This window comes from Kuraishia capsulata, genomic scaffold (assembly GCF_000576695.1).
Source record: "Kuraishia capsulata CBS 1993 genomic scaffold, Kuraishia_capsulata_scaffold_5, whole genome shotgun sequence".
In the NCBI taxonomy this organism is placed as follows: Eukaryota; Fungi; Ascomycota; class Pichiomycetes; order Pichiales; family Pichiaceae; genus Kuraishia; species Kuraishia capsulata.
In genome coordinates this window covers 512,669-528,178 of record NW_019172954.1, presented here as the reverse complement: position 1 = coordinate 528,178, position 15,510 = coordinate 512,669, and the positions used below count along the sequence as shown (strand labels likewise).

The window sequence follows — 15,510 nt, the reverse complement described above, 5'->3', positions numbered from 1 at the left end:
ATTCTGGGCTTTCTTAGTCTGCTCTATATTTTATTTTAAACCACTGGAGTGACAGTTAGAGTGGCAATTGGATTGATATTTGCAAAACAGGACAGTGCTTCATCGTTTGTTATCAGCTGCACTCACGTAGGCGTATCCGGTGCCCCAAGATTCGCAACGTTTGAGCAATAAGACCCCACAACCATAATACAATCAACCCTGTGTCTCCAGTTCCATTCGCGAAGAATGGGCGATGAACAGGTTTTGGAGCAACGAATACTACAGGCACGAAAGGAATCAAGACTTTTGATATCGCATATTGCAAGGGCAAAGGAGAAGACTCGAGATGCTACGTTGGACCAAGTTGCAGCACATCTTAAACCCTTGACCAATGGTATCTCCATGTCAGCATACCAGACCATGCGTGGTCATTTCAACAAAGTTTTGACCTTAAGTTGGTTTCCAGACTCACGACATGTAGTGTCGGGGTCACAAGATGGCTTCATGATCATATGGGATGCGTATACGAACACCAAAACCAACGCCATAAGATTGTACGATCCTTGGATCACATCGTGTTGTGTCTCTCCTAACGGCAGATTTATTGCCACTGGTGACCTGGAAAATGCTTGTATCCTCTACAAGGTAGGCAATGACAGCGACTGTGGAACCACAGACAGGAATGGCAGAAAGATGTCAGTTAGCCCCACCAGTCCAGAGAGCGAGATGCTGGGCTCTTCTCACGAGATTAGTGCTGTGTTCAAGGGTCACAATGAATACATTTCAGACGTGGGATTTATCAGTAATAGCCAGATTGTGACGTCATCTGGCGATAGATCTTGCATGCTATGGGATCTGTCACGACGCTCCAAAACCATGGCGTATCAAGGCCATTTAGGTGATGTACTTGCTCTTGATGTTCAGAGAAGTCAGCCAGATTTTTCGTCAAGTCAGGTGTTTGTATCTTGTGGTTCTGATAGAATGGCAAACGTGTGGGATGTAAGAGAGAGATATACAACGAGACAGTATCCTCTTTCCGAAAGTTACGATGCTTCTGCAATTAGGTTCCTTCCCGGAGGAACCTCTTTTGCGGTTGGTAGTGATGATGGGGTTGTCAGATTACTGGATTTTAGGACGGATGGAGAGATAGCAAGGTATTCACCAAGGGAAATATCCCGATATACCTTTCAGAACACTATGCCCTCTGATAATTACGAGGCTTCCCATTTGGCACTCACACCTCGTTCTTCGAATAGATACTCTTCCAACGATGCTTTCCAAATGCCTTCAATGAACGAGAGGATAGACAACCCGGGGACGCTTTCTCTCGACTTTTCCATTTCGGGGCGACTCATGTTTGTGAGCTATTCGGATCTCGGTGTTCAAATTTGGGACACATTGAGGGGGGAAGTTGTAGGTTCATTAAATGGTCATTCGAAGGCTGTCAGTGAGATCAGAACCAGTCCAGACGGCCTGGCTGTTTGCACTGGGTCACGAGATTTCACCTTGAAAATTTGGGGTGTGTAGTTTGTTGATACGGACATTATATTTCAAGAGGAGAAAATCGAGGACATACTGCTAGACTGCAAAATAACCCCAAGAAACTATTGCTAGAAAAGCGTCTGCAGAGATTCTCTCCTCAATTGTGGCAGTTTAACATCGACGTTATCTCCACCATCGCAATATGAACAATTTACTCGCAATGCTACAGTAGTGAATCAAAATAACGAACAGCAATATAACAGTCAGAGAAAGCCCACATACTTCGCTCATCTTTTTCGTCCTTTTTTTACTGGGCGCGTTTGGTCACGTACTCGAACAGACTCTTCAGTAACTGGTCCGGCAGAGTGTACAGGTCCATCGTGAACTCCCCTCCTTCAATATCGTTCTTGATGTTCATCTCGGGGGTTCTGTTATCGTTGACCATCTGCACGACTCCCAGAAGATCGTCCTCGTTCAACTTGGTCAGGCCCTCGGCAAGCTTCTCTAAGTCCACTCCACCCTTGGTGGCCACGCTCTTTGTCTTCTTGGTTCTCGAGGAATCAACTGGGGTACCGTTTTTGCGTTTGTCTCCAGCAGAAGCATCGTCTCCAGGCAATGGGCCCGTTTCGGCCAGCAGCTTGTTCAAGCCGGGCTTGGTCAGTGGTATCGAGATCGTATGATCGACGATATACTTCTCTTTCAAAAAGTTGAGATCGTGGGCCACTTTGCGCTCCCCAGCTCTGTCTACCAGAGTCAATGCTATTGATAGATCGAACTCTCCCCATCCCTCTTCCTCAATCTTGAAGGGCGGCTTCTTGATGGCTCTGACGGGTTGTGCAAACGTAGGATGCAGATGGTAGGTCACTTTGTCAAAGATCGTTGCGGGGACTTCTTTGCCGTCCGAATTCAGCATGGATATTTGGATCGACCATTTTCTCATTGGAAATCCCTCCTGCACGGGGGCCACATCTTTCAAAACACGTTGGATGGTGGTGATTCTGATGGTTCGTTTGACCTGCAAAGCGTTAGTTAGCCGCGCAACCAAAAAGAATCAAAGCCATTGGTAACTTACTTCTGACATCTTGTGAAATTATTGCGGCGTGTTGGTTTTGTCCTTGTTCCGCTCTTGTTTCTTGTTCCGTGTTCTGTGTGAAAACTCCCTTGCTCGTCCACTGGCTTTCTCGTGCTTCCCACGAATCCGCAATAAATTTACACGAAACAAATCAATCTATCGCAACAAGTTGGTCAACAACGTGTCAAACGTGGGTTGTATGGATTCTTCTAACAAAAAGTGAGATTTGCAAGGATTAGAGGCCAAAGGGGGAATTGCGACGAATCTGCAAAAATCAGCCTGCCTAGAAATTTCTCACTAGACGCAGGTCGGTGGGGCACATGCATTGGGTGGAGGATCACGAGGTTTTAGTCCAATTGCGAAGAGAGGTGGAATTTAGAGTTTATGAATGGGATTTAATTGGATGTCATGATCTACAAATAATTGTTTGAAGAATTAATTGTTGTTTGAAATGTGGTTAGCACTTGGTGTGTGCGGTGTGTGCTGGGATGCAGGTGCAATTTTTCACAAGAGACTCACAACCACAGCAGCAGAAACAGCCAGAATTGCACTGAAAACGGCACTACCAACACGCCCAGCGCCGTTGCCGATGAGGAATTCCAAATCGACATCGCTGATATCGTCGTTGCCGTATGGATAGTAGCGTGAAGAGGTGGAGGTTTCGGAGGAGGTTACGTCGGAGGAGGTTTCGGAAATTACACTCCAACCACTTGTTGTCTCGTTTTTGCTGGAATGGCGAGTTCTGGTGAAGTGTTTGGTGCTGGAAGTGGAAGAAGCTTCTGTTGTTGGAACGATTTCGACAAAGTCTACCGCCTGGACTGGCTCTGGGACCGCAGTATCGTTAGGAGAAACCGCATTGGGATTTTCTTTGTCCATGATGATTGCGTACAAGACACCATCTTTTTCATCCCATTCAAAAAGAGGCATTTCGTACTCCTCTGCTGCCCTCTGTGTTTCTGCATCCAGATGTTGGTCAAATTGAGCTTCGTCGTACGGCAAGACCTCCTCGGCCTTGGCTGGTTCCTCGAAAGAAGCAACGGCAGTCTCCGCTATTGGCAGTGAAGCGAAAGAAGCTGCCTCTGTTGTCACGACCGTGTGGTTGCTGGAATCACTGGTGGTGTTGTGGAACACACTGCTCACAACAGTTGTGGTGTTCCATACTGGCTCCTTGACACTGGTGGTGACAGTCACGTAAATGGTGGAATGGGGAACGGTCACTGTTACTGTTGGAATTTCACCATGTCTTTGCAGGACATTTCTGTCCAATATTTTGACCCTACTCACAACTGAGTTGGCGATAGATCCTTGGGCTAGACTCAGAACCAGAACTAAAGAGAGGCATCTGAGGTAAATCGTCCACATCGTTGCAGGCACGGTGTTCTTGATCCTGGTGCCTTTTGCGATCAGTTACTTGAGCGTCTTTGACAGTCTGGATCAATTTTCAACGCTTTCACATCATGAGGTAATAGACAACTTAAGCGCTGGTATTAGGCGGCTAGATATTGCGCCGCACACGGTTGGCACACTACGATACATCTAATTTTCAGAATTTGGACAGTAATGGGAACCAAGTGATAATATGATCACAAGCTCACGAAATACTAGTTGTTAATATCACGAATCAATTGTACGCCGAGATTCTCGAATGCGTCTCCTATTTTCCTAATCTTGCAATCTATTCAGAACAGAAAAGCTGCAAGACAGCGCATTAGTCGAGGCCTTCTGATAGGATCAAAGCCCTCAATCTCCGCACCAAATCTTCACTTTTTACAAGTCCTTGAAGACTCTTTGGACACTGGCAGAGACAGCAGTTTTGGAGGCCCTCCAATCGCTATTGATGGATTTCCAAGGGATCTTGGCCATCAGGTCGGAAATTTTCTCTAACTTGGCGCCCTCTTCCAGTGCAAGTTTGGCAGCTTTCTCAACTCTGGCGTCGATTTCGGCATCCGTTGCAACAGGCAAAGCGTCTATGTATTTCTTAATGTAGTCAACCTCTCTCAACTCGTTCAATCCAACTTGATGGAAACGGTCTGGGTTTCCAACCTTCATGTACTCCTTGGCAGATTCCTGCCTTTGCTTGATCATTTTGGCAAACAGCTCATATAAATCGAACTCGTCATGGACCTTAGTGGGGGTGTCAATCTCCTTGTTCTTGATTTCAGTCAACATGCTTCTAATGACGTTTTTTCTGGAAGGACATAATTAGTATTAGTTCCGGGATCTGCGAAATTTGCGAAGAACTGTTACCACATTGACAGCTTTGAAGCAAGAACATCTTGCGAATTTTGGAAAGTAAAATTGACTCACTCTATAACATCTGCCTTGAAGCGAAAGTTCACCTTCAAGTCATCTCTAATGGCCTTCAAAGCTTCCTGGTATGCGGCAGAACTTTCCCATCTGCATTGCTGCATAACAGACCTTCTAGCAGAATGGATAACGCCTGTGGATAGTCTAAACATAATGAAAAATGAATATAGCCTGTTTTTTTCTGTCTCGTATAAAGATCTTCTTTACGTTCCATAGATGATGATTGGGAATTGACGACTTCTCATAGGTTTGGACATTATTGAGACATACACGATAGATACAAAACCGGAAATTCCAGGGCTGTCTACTTCTGGGCCAGACGAGGCATTCACTTTTTCTTTTATCTCTAACTAGTTCGCGTACACAACGCCCTTTTCGGGGCCTGTAAAAGATATTTCCAACACCTCTTCCTGCTCAGTTGGTCTGCCAAACGATATTCTTCCATAGCCATCGCTGGCATTCAAGATTATGGTGTAGCAGGTCTTACTGTGGGCAGAAGTCCCAGTCTTCGAAGGATCATTAGCTCTGTTGATCGAGTTAGGAGGGTTCGACTCGTCACTGCACATCCTAAGGTACTTTTCGTAGGATGGTGGCTCGGCCTTTCCCTCTTGGAGCATTTCGCGCATTTTGTCCAGTCTGGGGTAAGAGTCTTTCAACAGATTATTGACATGACATCCCTCAAAAGGCTTGATACAATGGTTAGAATGAGCCAGTCTCTGCTCGTCGTCCTTGAGAAGAGACAGACCATATGGAGAGGTTTCAACAGAAACAACACCAGTTTTGTCTGCAACCATCAGATGGACAACAGCGGCGCATCCCAACTCGTTCATCTTGGCCAGAGCCTCTTCCTTCGAATTCTGCATCAGAATAATTCTTCTAATCAAAGTAACCGGAATCTTGGAAGTATCAAGATCAGAAGCGTATAGTGCGTTCACCATTTGGGCGACACCTCTATCGTTGAAACCTGTCTGACCCAGCAAACCGGCCTCAGCAACCACCTTAATTCTTGGAATTGTAGGATCAGCATTTTCCAAGTTCAAATAGACCAAATTTTCTTGAATTTCGTTTTGCCAGTCCCAATTTTGACCAATCCATTGTTTCCCCTCGAACCTCTCCGAAAAGGTAGTACATCCATCCACCGAAAGCGCTTGTACTTCCTCGGCCCTTTTCGTTGCAGCAGCCCCAGAAAGCCCGATTTCATATCTGGAGTTCATAACAACTATATCGAGAACGTCAACGCCCGCTCCTGCTGCGATTCCTTCGATCTCCTCAAGAAGGAAGCTGGCCTTCTCTTTGAGAGTGGCCTGGATAAGCTTCGCATCTTCTTTCAACTCCGCCCAATTCCTTCCAGACCATTCAAGATTCCATGACGAGTACAGTTCAATGACCTTTTTGATCTGCTTTTTGGCTGTGGAGCCGTGGGCATAACCCATCTGCGGGTGTTAGTAATTGAAACTTTGACCAACAGAGTCGATCCCACGGAGACCACGTGACTGCTTCTAATCCAAGACTCACCTCGTATGGTGTACCCTTACAATTGATGATAACCACCATTTTGTGCTTGTGTTAATAAGTGAATTCAAGATCAAGTGTCGAACGTCGCAACAATATCATTAATATCATGCCTGAGTGAATTGTCGGCAATTAACCAGAATTATGCGCGCGCGGTTGCGGTTGCACCATTCGGGGCATCCCTGTGCAAATGGGCCGCATCAGGAAATGCGCTTATCTCATCGCAAATGATGCCGCATTGGGTCGCAGAACCTTCCTACATTCGGCGCTTATCTTAGATACAGGCACGGGGCAACAGAGATAACGAGATGGCTACCCTGGGTATTTTATGGTTGCAAGGAATAGGCACGGTCAAAATTGGAAGACTTTTAAAAAAATCGGTAACAGCGGGAGAAGGGGAGCACAGTAACCCTTAGAAGTTAGTGCAGCTGGTAGGTGCATGCAGATATCCAACCAGAGACTTGTAAGCAAACTGAAAAAATAAATAATCCTTCGAGGCTCGGCCAAGTAAGAAATATTCAAGATAACCTAGAAGATATAGCGGAAACCCTTGTTTTCGAAATCCGTCTGGTCGGCGAAACCCGCGAGGATCTCTTCACGATCTGCAACAATGTATCCCTTTCTGTCACGACTCTTGTTTCTATAGTGCAGAAAACCAGCCAAACACAATGGAGTCAAGATCAACCAGGAGTAGCACACCAATAAACCCGTAGTCGCAGGCTTGAATCTAGGAGCATCTTTGGCGTCGAAGAAATGAGGAGAAATGATGTTTCCAGCGGCATACACCACAAAACCAATCCCGACAACGGTTCCTCTCTTGGTGTGACCGGTGATGTTGACGCTAGGAATGGACCATGTGAGGATGATACTGGCACCAAAAGTGTTCTGGAACCAAGTGCAGGCAGCAAGTGCGTATTTGTGCTTCATCGGAATGGACGTGATACCTGCAATTCCCGCGATACCAGGAACAGCAGCCAGTGAAATGGACAACATGAGCGTGTTCTTGACGTTAGCAGCTAGGAACCCAAAGAAGAAGCACGAGACCAGCTCAAAAGCACCTCCAACGACTTGAAGCCGGGTGGAAGCCATTCCTGTGAATCCGAAGGCTTTGAACAATGTGGAGGTGAAATTGGCAACCCCTCCGTTCAAGAGACCAAGAGAAAATTGCAAAGACCAGATAGCGTAAGCGAGCGGGTCCATGAAGGCTTCCTTGATCTGGTATTTCTGGTACTGAAGGTTTTTTGCTCCAGACTTGTTCTTCGCAATACGATAGACAGCAACAATGCGCTCGTATTCTGTCAGCATTTTGGCGTTTCTTGGAGTGTCAGGAAGGAGGAAGAAGATCACGAAACTCCAGGCACATGTAATAGACCCCACGACCATATAAATCAGTTTATAGGAGTCCAAACTAGAATGCGCATGGCCACAACCCCATGAAATAACTCCACCCAACATGGTGGCAATTCCGTTACAGCCCAGCCAAAGTGACATTCTCAGCGATTGCTCTTTTCTTTGATAGAACATGGCTGTCAAAGCCATACACGCCGGAGCAATGATGGCTTCAACCATTCCCAGAATCACACGAGCAGCCATCAGTCCACCAAAAGAGGAACTAGCAGCAGTACAAAGACAAACAACTCCCCAGAAAAATACAAACACAGACAAGGTCTTTCCAACAGGCACCTTCTGCAACATCATGTTCACTGGCCATGCCGCAATCAGTTGGCCAAAATTGGCAGCACTGGCTGCCCAGGAATAGTCTTGACCAACCATGTGCAGCTGCTCTTGCAAACCATAAGCATTGGAATAATTGAGTGTCTGTTTGTCCAAAAACGAAAGCAAATAGGTGAACATCAACAGAGGCATGAGGTACATGTCCAGTTTGCGCCTGACTCTATTGGAGTCTTCTTCGAGCTGTTCCACGGGATACTCCTGGGAGGCCAGGAACATATCGTAGAGTTGATCGGTCACTTTGAATCCACCATCCTGTGATTCTGCTGAGGCAACTTCTTCGTTGGTGACTATGACCTCGACGGTTTTGGAGTCTTTGGTTTCAGACATGATAGTAAGAATGGTGAAGAATAGGCCGAGGAATAAGCCAAAACGCTTATCTAGAGCCTTTTAAATACATGTCATAAAGTACGAATAGTCAGCTACATGAATCAGACTAAGATAACCGCCGAGATTGCGCACTCCGGATAAGAGACTGCCCACTTGAGAATGTGCATAAACCCTTCGGAATCAATACATGGATAGTCGGGTAGGTAATTCCTTCCTATCTGGGAAATCTTGCTTGAGAAGGGCCTCGATGCGATATCGATAAGGTGGAGGCAAGTTGAAGGGGAACCTGGAAACAGGGCCATGGGCTGTCAAATCGTTCGTTCAGATAGATTAATTGCTGATTATGGTGCGGTTGGTTGCAATAATCTCAACCATGCCAATCGCATTGTTTCTGGGCAGTTGCGTGCAACCTGCCAACCTAATTAATCGCAATATTCCATTCATATTAGTTTCTGTAAGCAATCTCGGGGATAGTGATTCGTTCTCTGCTAACTAGGTGGACATGATTAGACATATGAACAGGGTCATGAACTAGGATGGAAAGTCGCTGAACACAGAAAGTTATAGTAATACGCATCTCACACACTGGTACTTTGGTACATTCCATACTTAACCTCAGCAGGTTTAGTTAGCATCGAACATCGTAGATGCGCAATTTATTTCGAGAATTTAACCGTATCAACCGTCGGTTCTTTTTTGGAAACGGAATCTTTAACTCCGGTCAACCTCTACGGTGGGGGAAGAAGTGGCTCTGCTGGTGCTCCACTGGGTTAGACCGGTGGATAAGTGACAGAAACGTTTGGGGAATTTTCGGATCACGTCTCTCAGAAACACGGCTAGATATTTCAACTGATAACATCGGGGATAGCTCGGATTTATGAGGTAGCGTGGTAATCATGACTTTTACCAACATCGTAGCTTCCCTGCGTGTTATCGTTTAATCTCACCTTATCCATTTTGGTGACACACGCAAATCAGGTTAGAACATGCTAACGCCGCACCTGAAATTTCTATAACTGGGGATCGCATAATGGAGATCCTCCCTCAATATTCTCTCAATGCCAAAAATGCTTTGATGAAGAAATTGTGTTGAATAATGCTCATTCAGGCACAGGATTCCTAATCGATCTATTCATCAAGATTTGCGTATATTGGGTCTTCAGAAGCGACATGAGGACGAAAAAGTACCCAAAAGAGACCCAAAGTGCAACAGCCCTGAGACAAATTACACTCTGGTTATCGTTTCCATTTAGAATCTCAAGGAAATAATGAGCCTGATGTTGAAGGTGTAGCTCTGGACGCTGCTTCCTCACATTGATCAAATGGAATAGCATCATATTCGAAAATTTACCATTTTTTTGAAATTTTTCTCTTGTCTTTTTGAAGATATATAATCAATAACCAGAAGACTGTATTCCATTACTCATGGCGATTAAGGGCAATTTTTTCCATGAACAGTAGAATCTTAAGAGGAATTGAGTTCTTCCTGAACCTTTCTTCAACCCATCTACAGACCTGAACAATCCCTTCATTAAGTATTGACCTTCTGACAAAGATGTCCATGGAACTCTTGGCCTTTCAACTTTCTTCAGTACTACTGGTGGGGGTGGCTCAGCACATCAGCCGTTTGGTGACGGAAATGTCTATGAGACGTCCCAACTGGTTGTCCCACCTGGCTGTCCCACCTTGTGATCCCACCTTGTGGTCCCACCTGTAAAGCTGAATAACTGAGGTTCATATATTCTGAGTATTCCACTACACACATACAGACACAAGTAACAACTTCTGCATCACTTTTGCAGCATTTCCTCACTATTAACTAGTCTCTTTCTCCAAAAACTCAGTCCAAAGTGAAACAAACGAGTCTGATCGGGTATCCACGGGACCCCCCGACATCAAAATATTACTGGCGCTAGGAGTTCTCGAGTGTTTGCCATTCGCACTCTTAGCGTTTGGGTTCGCAATCAACCCAGCATGCATCTTCTTATCGTCATCCCAGTTCAAAAAGTTGGAAATCAACTGTAAAACTTCAAACTTCTTCGTGTCCGCTCTGGGGAGACTCAGAAAGCTTATGAACAGATTTGAAACCAATTCACGATCCACTTGCTCGGTATTGGAGTCTTTTTTGATCAGCCTTAAGGCCTTGGTGAGATGTTCGTTTAAAACCACATTCTCGTGTCTCAGCTTTCCAATCTGAATTTGTCTTTCCTTGATGTCCGATTCCAACCCAGAGATACGGGCAACCTCTGTTTCCAACCGGGCTATGGTAGCTTCGTCGACTTGACGAGCTTCAGCCTTCTGGGCTATTTCAGCCTTCTGTGAGACTATAGTTTCTTTCAAGAGCGAAATTTCAGATTCGTATTTCTCAATAGACTCCCTCAATTGCTCGCGCACCTGGAGGATCTGCTCAGATATCGCATCTTTGACTCCGTCACTGGAAGCAGCATTGGCCTCTAGCTGGGCAACCGTTGCCTTCAAATCTGAGATTTCTTGAACAAAATTCTGTTTTGTCATCTTTTCTTCGTTCAGCATGATCACGAGCTCTTCATGCTCGGATTTGAGCTCCTGATTCGCGATCAACAGCTTGTTCCGGGAGCTCACCAACTGCTGCTTTTCTTCATTCCATTCGTCATCTTTCGTCTGAAATTCCCTTCTAAGCTTAGAAAGATCTTTGCTCCACCTATCGCACTCGCTATTCAAGCTGTTTGTCTCTTCCTGCAACTCCGCTAACTGATCTTTGACCTTCTTGGTCTCTCTGACAGAAGCGTCCAATCGCGCTGTGAGCTCACCATTTATAGTATCCAGCTGCGATATGCGCTCTTTAGACTCCTCCAATTCTGACTGTGCCTCCTTCATCTTGCTGAATACGGATTTCATCGAGCTGAGCCTGCCCAGAAGGTTTTTATAGTCGGCCTCATGTCTTTCACTCTCCTCGGTTTTATCCCGGAGCTGCTCCTGGAGTTCTCGTATCGTAGTGTTGGTATCACTGGTTCTTTCTGCTTTGGATGCGCGCAATAAATCTGTTTCTTGGCTCTTTTCAGCGAGCTGTAGCGAGAGCTGTGCGAGCTGTTGTTCGAGGAGTTGGATTCTTTCGAGCTGGGCTGAAGAAGCCGCCAAATTCAAATGATCAGAAGGTTCCGGCACATTTGCTGGATCTGCAGTCTCGTTTATTGTGCTAGTTTCCACCACATTGTTGTCCTTTTCACTGTCTTTTTCGTCGTCTTTTTCGCGATCCTTCTCATCCACACTCCCATTAACACCACCAGACGGCACATCAGTATCACCAAGACCAGAATCAACAGTACTATCATCGGGAGAATCAACAACGTTCGCAACGTCTGCCTTTTGGCTTTTCTCACCAACACCAGCTCCTCCTGCAGATCCGTTGGAGCTCGCAGCACCGTTGCCGTTCTGCTTCTTTTTATTTTTGTTGTTTTTAGCCATGGCTCAACAATATCCAAGTATACGTGATACAGACTACTTGGTGCTGTTCAATTGGCTGAAAACGAAAAAACGATCACAAAAAAAACCCACGAAATGTGTGTAAAAACCACCAAAATACACTCGCTACTTAAGTGAGGCATGCCAGCGTGTAAATTTTGGCATTGGCGGGTCGACCCCCCTCTGCGTTTGGGCGCTTAACGCGTGAGTCTTTTGGGCGCTTAACTCGTCTTTCTCAAAGTTCTTACTTGAGCTGGAATTTATATGGACAATGGTTGACTTGACAGATTTCTTCAAGGTCCAAAAAGGCGTATGTGAACCATTTCTGTAGTTTAGTGGGACTTGTGGTCCGCGTTCGGCGCGACAAACGCGACCTTGCCGGGCCTGCTAAGGGTCTGGTGATTAGAAAATGGTGGTTACTAACACGTTTGTTTCACAGCCAAAGGCCGCAAAACCTGTGAAGAGGAAAGTCGAGCAAAGCCCGAAGACGGTGTCAGAGGCTCCCGCTGCGAAGAAATCCAAGACGGCCCCAATTGCCATTTCTTCTTCTGCGGAGGCGAGACCCGCCCAAAAGAAAAAGAGGGTGGTGATTTCGGACGATGATTTTGACGACGATGATTTCAAGATGGACGAGTCAGAAGCTGCAGACGAGGAGCTTGATGAGCCCGAGATTTTGGACGATGACGACGATTTTGTGGAGTTGGTGAAGCCTCCCAAGTCTTCTAGGAGAGAGTCCAAGCCAGTAGTTGCTACTCCCTCACCGGTGAAAAAGTCACCGGTCAAGAAGTCTCCAGTTAAGAAAGAAACTCCCAAGAAACCAGAATCAACCTCGAAACCGGCTTTGGGTGGGACTACCGCCGAGGAACTGTTAAAGACGATCCCAGACGCCGTTCTCCCAGATACCTCTGAGACGGAGGGTCTCAGTTTTTTCCAGCTAAAACAGAGACAAGCAGAGGCTCCTCAACCAGACTTGGGATCACGCGAAATACCTGAAGGCTCGCCCAATTGTCTGGCCGGTCTAACAATCGTTTTCACTGGAAATTTGCCCTCTCTGGATAGATCCACCTCGGAGTCGCTGGCTACACGGTACGGTGCTAAAGTGACCAAATCGCTTAGCAAAAAGACAAGTCTAGTCGTGATAGGTGCTGAGGCGGGACCTTCAAAAGTGAAGAAGATCAAAGAATTTGGTATCAAAGCTATCGACGAAGATGGGTTCGTTTCTTTAATATCTGGAGTCTCCTCCAATGGAGGAGGAAGTGAGGCTGCTGCAAAGGCAATAGCCAAGAAAGAGGAAGAAGAGAAGAAGGCAATTGCAGAGGCCGAAAAGGAAATGAAAGAGGAAGAAAACAGAGAAAAAGAGAGGTTGCAAAAACTGGCTCAAAGGTCGGCGCAGTCAGGATCATCTTCTTCCAAGGATTCTCTTCCAATTATTATCAAAACGTCCGATAAACCAGACTCCGAGAAGCTATGGACAGTGAAATATGCTCCTACGAAAATGGAGCATATCTGCGGAAACAAGTCGAACGTGGCGAAGCTATCCAATTGGCTGACGAACTGGTTTGCCAACTCCAAGGCTGGGTTCAAGAATCCGGGCAAAGACGGAACGGGTGTCTTCAGAGCTGTTCTAATAAGTGGACCACCGGGAATCGGAAAGACCACAGCTGCTCATGTGGTGGCTAAGTCTCTTGGTTTTGATGTTCTAGAGAAAAACGCCTCAGACGTGAGATCAAAATCGCTTTTAAACGCAGATCTCAAGTCTGTGCTGGATAATACCTCGTTAGTGGGATTTTTCCAAGGCAAAGAAAACCACAATGCCAATCAAAATAAATTTGTTTTAATAATGGACGAGGTGGACGGAATGTCGAGTGGAGACCATGGTGGAGTGGGCCAGTTGGCTGCTTTCTGCAGACAGACTTCGATGCCATTGATCCTTATTTGCAACGATAAGTCTCTTCCCAAGATGAGGCCTTTTGATCGTGTGACTTTAGATTTGACGTGGAGAAGACCCAGTGCCCAAGAGATGAGATCCAGGCTCATGACGATTGCTCATCGTGAGAAGTTCCAACTGGACCCGAATGTGATTGACCAATTGGTGGAAACAACCCACAATGATATCAGACAGATCATCAACATTTTGTCGCAAGTTTCTAGAACCCAAAAGAAACTTGGGTTCGAAGATGCATCTGCCATCAAAAAGGCCTGGCAGAAACAGGTTTCTTTGAAACCGTTTGATATCATTGGACGGTTACTCTCTGGTTCCACGTTCTCGGAATCATCGCACATGTCACTCAACGATAAGCTTAATCTATACTTTGACGATATCGATTTCACGCCTTTGATGGTCCAGGAAAACTACCTGAGTACGGCGCCATCGCGGCTCAGCCGTGGTTCGCCCAAAGACCAGAACCTCAGCAAATTGGAGCTTCTGGAAAAGGCATCCAACGCGATTTCCGAATCGGACTTGGTGAACAGTAAGATCAGGAGTGGTGAGCAACAATGGAGTCTCTTGCCGTTTCACGGGCTTGTTTCTTCAGTACTGCCTTCGAGCTATGTTGCCGGGCAGATTCAATCCAGAATCAACTTCACTGCCTGGTTGGGCCAGAACTCGAAGAGAATGAAGTTTTCGAGATTGCTCCAAGAGCTGCAGTACCGCACTTCGATCCGGACGTCTACCAATAACGTTGAGTTGCGACTCAGCTACATGACGTATCTGATTCAAAGGCTATTCCAGCCTTTAGTATCCAAACAACAGGAGGGAATCTCCGATGTGATTGAGATAATGGATTGCTATTTCCTGACCAAGGAGGATTGGGACAACATTATGGACTTTGGTGTTGGACGATTCAAAATGGAGGCCAATTTGAAAAAGATCCCAACTCCGGTCAAGACTGCGTTCACTCGCAAGTACAACGGAATGACACATCCGATCTCTATATATAAGACCGGCAATTCTGTTGCATCTGGTGGTGGGAAAAAGGTTGTTGCTGACTCAGAGGATGTTGTTGTTGATGATATGAACGACAAGGCGGATGAGGATGATGATGAGGACAATAGTTTGAAGAAGGATAAGTTGATCAAGGAGGTGAAAAAGAAGGCTGGTGGTAAGGCCAAGGCGAAGGGGAAAGCGGCTTCCAAGGCGAAGGCTAAGGCATAGAAGGCTAAGGCATAGAAGGCTAATAGGGGGAGGCAGATGAGAGAAGAGATTGTTGGATGATAGGGTTAGGCGTAAGAACAAGAGAATACAAGTGGAGATGAGAAAAGTAATATCAAGAAACTCTTCTAGAGTAAATGCCCTTCAGAAACAGCATCAAACTCACGTCAAAGCTCTATTTAACAACTTTTGAAAAAATTGGAATAATGTCATAATACTCTTTGGACAGCTTGAACATGCAACTAGAGTACTTTTTTTTTTCAAAAAGCTCTTTAGAATGCTCAGGAAAGTTTTCAAAGTTTTCATACTTACTGAATGTTCTTTGAGCACTCGTTAGGCACTCATTAAGCACTCTTCAGACACTTTTGAAATACTCTTAAGACACTATCAAAACCTCTTCAAATTGCTGAAATTTATCCTTAAACTACCCTGCAAATAATCTTTTTTTTTGATGTTTCTCTTAGATTCCAATATCCAACCTTCTTACATTCAATATCAACACCGT

General features: G+C 45.6%; 8 protein-coding genes across 8 annotated transcripts; 2 read left to right on the top strand and 6 right to left on the bottom strand.

The window, feature by feature from the left end:
• Window positions 1-225: 225 nt before the first annotated feature.
• KUCA_T00004259001 (uncharacterized protein) lies at window positions 226-1,506 on the top strand (the record flags this gene model as incomplete). Its single annotated transcript, XM_022600975.1, has 1 exon — window positions 226-1,506. One exon carries the CDS (start codon window positions 226-228, stop codon window positions 1,504-1,506), a length of 1,281 nt encoding a protein of 426 aa, XP_022460267.1.
• A 262-nt stretch (window positions 1,507-1,768) lies between these two features.
• Window positions 1,769-2,542, bottom strand: KUCA_T00004258001 (uncharacterized protein; the record flags this gene model as incomplete). Its single annotated transcript, XM_022600973.1, has 2 exons — window positions 1,769-2,476; window positions 2,534-2,542. 2 exons carry the CDS (start codon window positions 2,540-2,542, stop codon window positions 1,769-1,771), a joined length of 717 nt encoding a protein of 238 aa, XP_022460266.1.
• Window positions 2,543-3,037: 495 nt separating this feature from the next.
• On the bottom strand, window positions 3,038-3,895 carry KUCA_T00004257001 (uncharacterized protein; the record flags this gene model as incomplete). Its single annotated transcript, XM_022600972.1, has 1 exon — window positions 3,038-3,895. One exon carries the CDS (start codon window positions 3,893-3,895, stop codon window positions 3,038-3,040), a length of 858 nt encoding a protein of 285 aa, XP_022460265.1.
• A 405-nt stretch (window positions 3,896-4,300) lies between these two features.
• Window positions 4,301-4,702, bottom strand: KUCA_T00004256001 (uncharacterized protein; the record flags this gene model as incomplete). The annotated part of the gene is made up of 1 exon (XM_022600971.1): window positions 4,301-4,702. The coding sequence occupies one exon, from the start codon at window positions 4,700-4,702 to the stop codon at window positions 4,301-4,303; it is 402 nt and encodes a 133-aa protein (XP_022460264.1).
• A 488-nt stretch (window positions 4,703-5,190) lies between these two features.
• On the bottom strand, window positions 5,191-6,394 carry KUCA_T00004255001 (uncharacterized protein; the record flags this gene model as incomplete). The annotated part of the gene is made up of 2 exons (XM_022600970.1): window positions 5,191-6,273; window positions 6,356-6,394. 2 exons carry the CDS (start codon window positions 6,392-6,394, stop codon window positions 5,191-5,193), a joined length of 1,122 nt encoding a protein of 373 aa, XP_022460263.1.
• A 486-nt stretch (window positions 6,395-6,880) lies between these two features.
• Window positions 6,881-8,413, bottom strand: KUCA_T00004254001 (uncharacterized protein; the record flags this gene model as incomplete). Its single annotated transcript, XM_022600969.1, has 1 exon — window positions 6,881-8,413. One exon carries the CDS (start codon window positions 8,411-8,413, stop codon window positions 6,881-6,883), a length of 1,533 nt encoding a protein of 510 aa, XP_022460262.1.
• A 1,815-nt stretch (window positions 8,414-10,228) lies between these two features.
• On the bottom strand, window positions 10,229-11,857 carry KUCA_T00004253001 (uncharacterized protein; the record flags this gene model as incomplete). The annotated part of the gene is made up of 1 exon (XM_022600968.1): window positions 10,229-11,857. The coding sequence occupies one exon, from the start codon at window positions 11,855-11,857 to the stop codon at window positions 10,229-10,231; it is 1,629 nt and encodes a 542-aa protein (XP_022460261.1).
• Window positions 11,858-12,125: 268 nt separating this feature from the next.
• On the top strand, window positions 12,126-15,008 carry KUCA_T00004252001 (uncharacterized protein; the record flags this gene model as incomplete). The annotated part of the gene is made up of 2 exons (XM_022600967.1): window positions 12,126-12,164; window positions 12,294-15,008. 2 exons carry the CDS (start codon window positions 12,126-12,128, stop codon window positions 15,006-15,008), a joined length of 2,754 nt encoding a protein of 917 aa, XP_022460260.1.
• Between the last annotated feature and the right edge of the window lie 502 nt (window positions 15,009-15,510).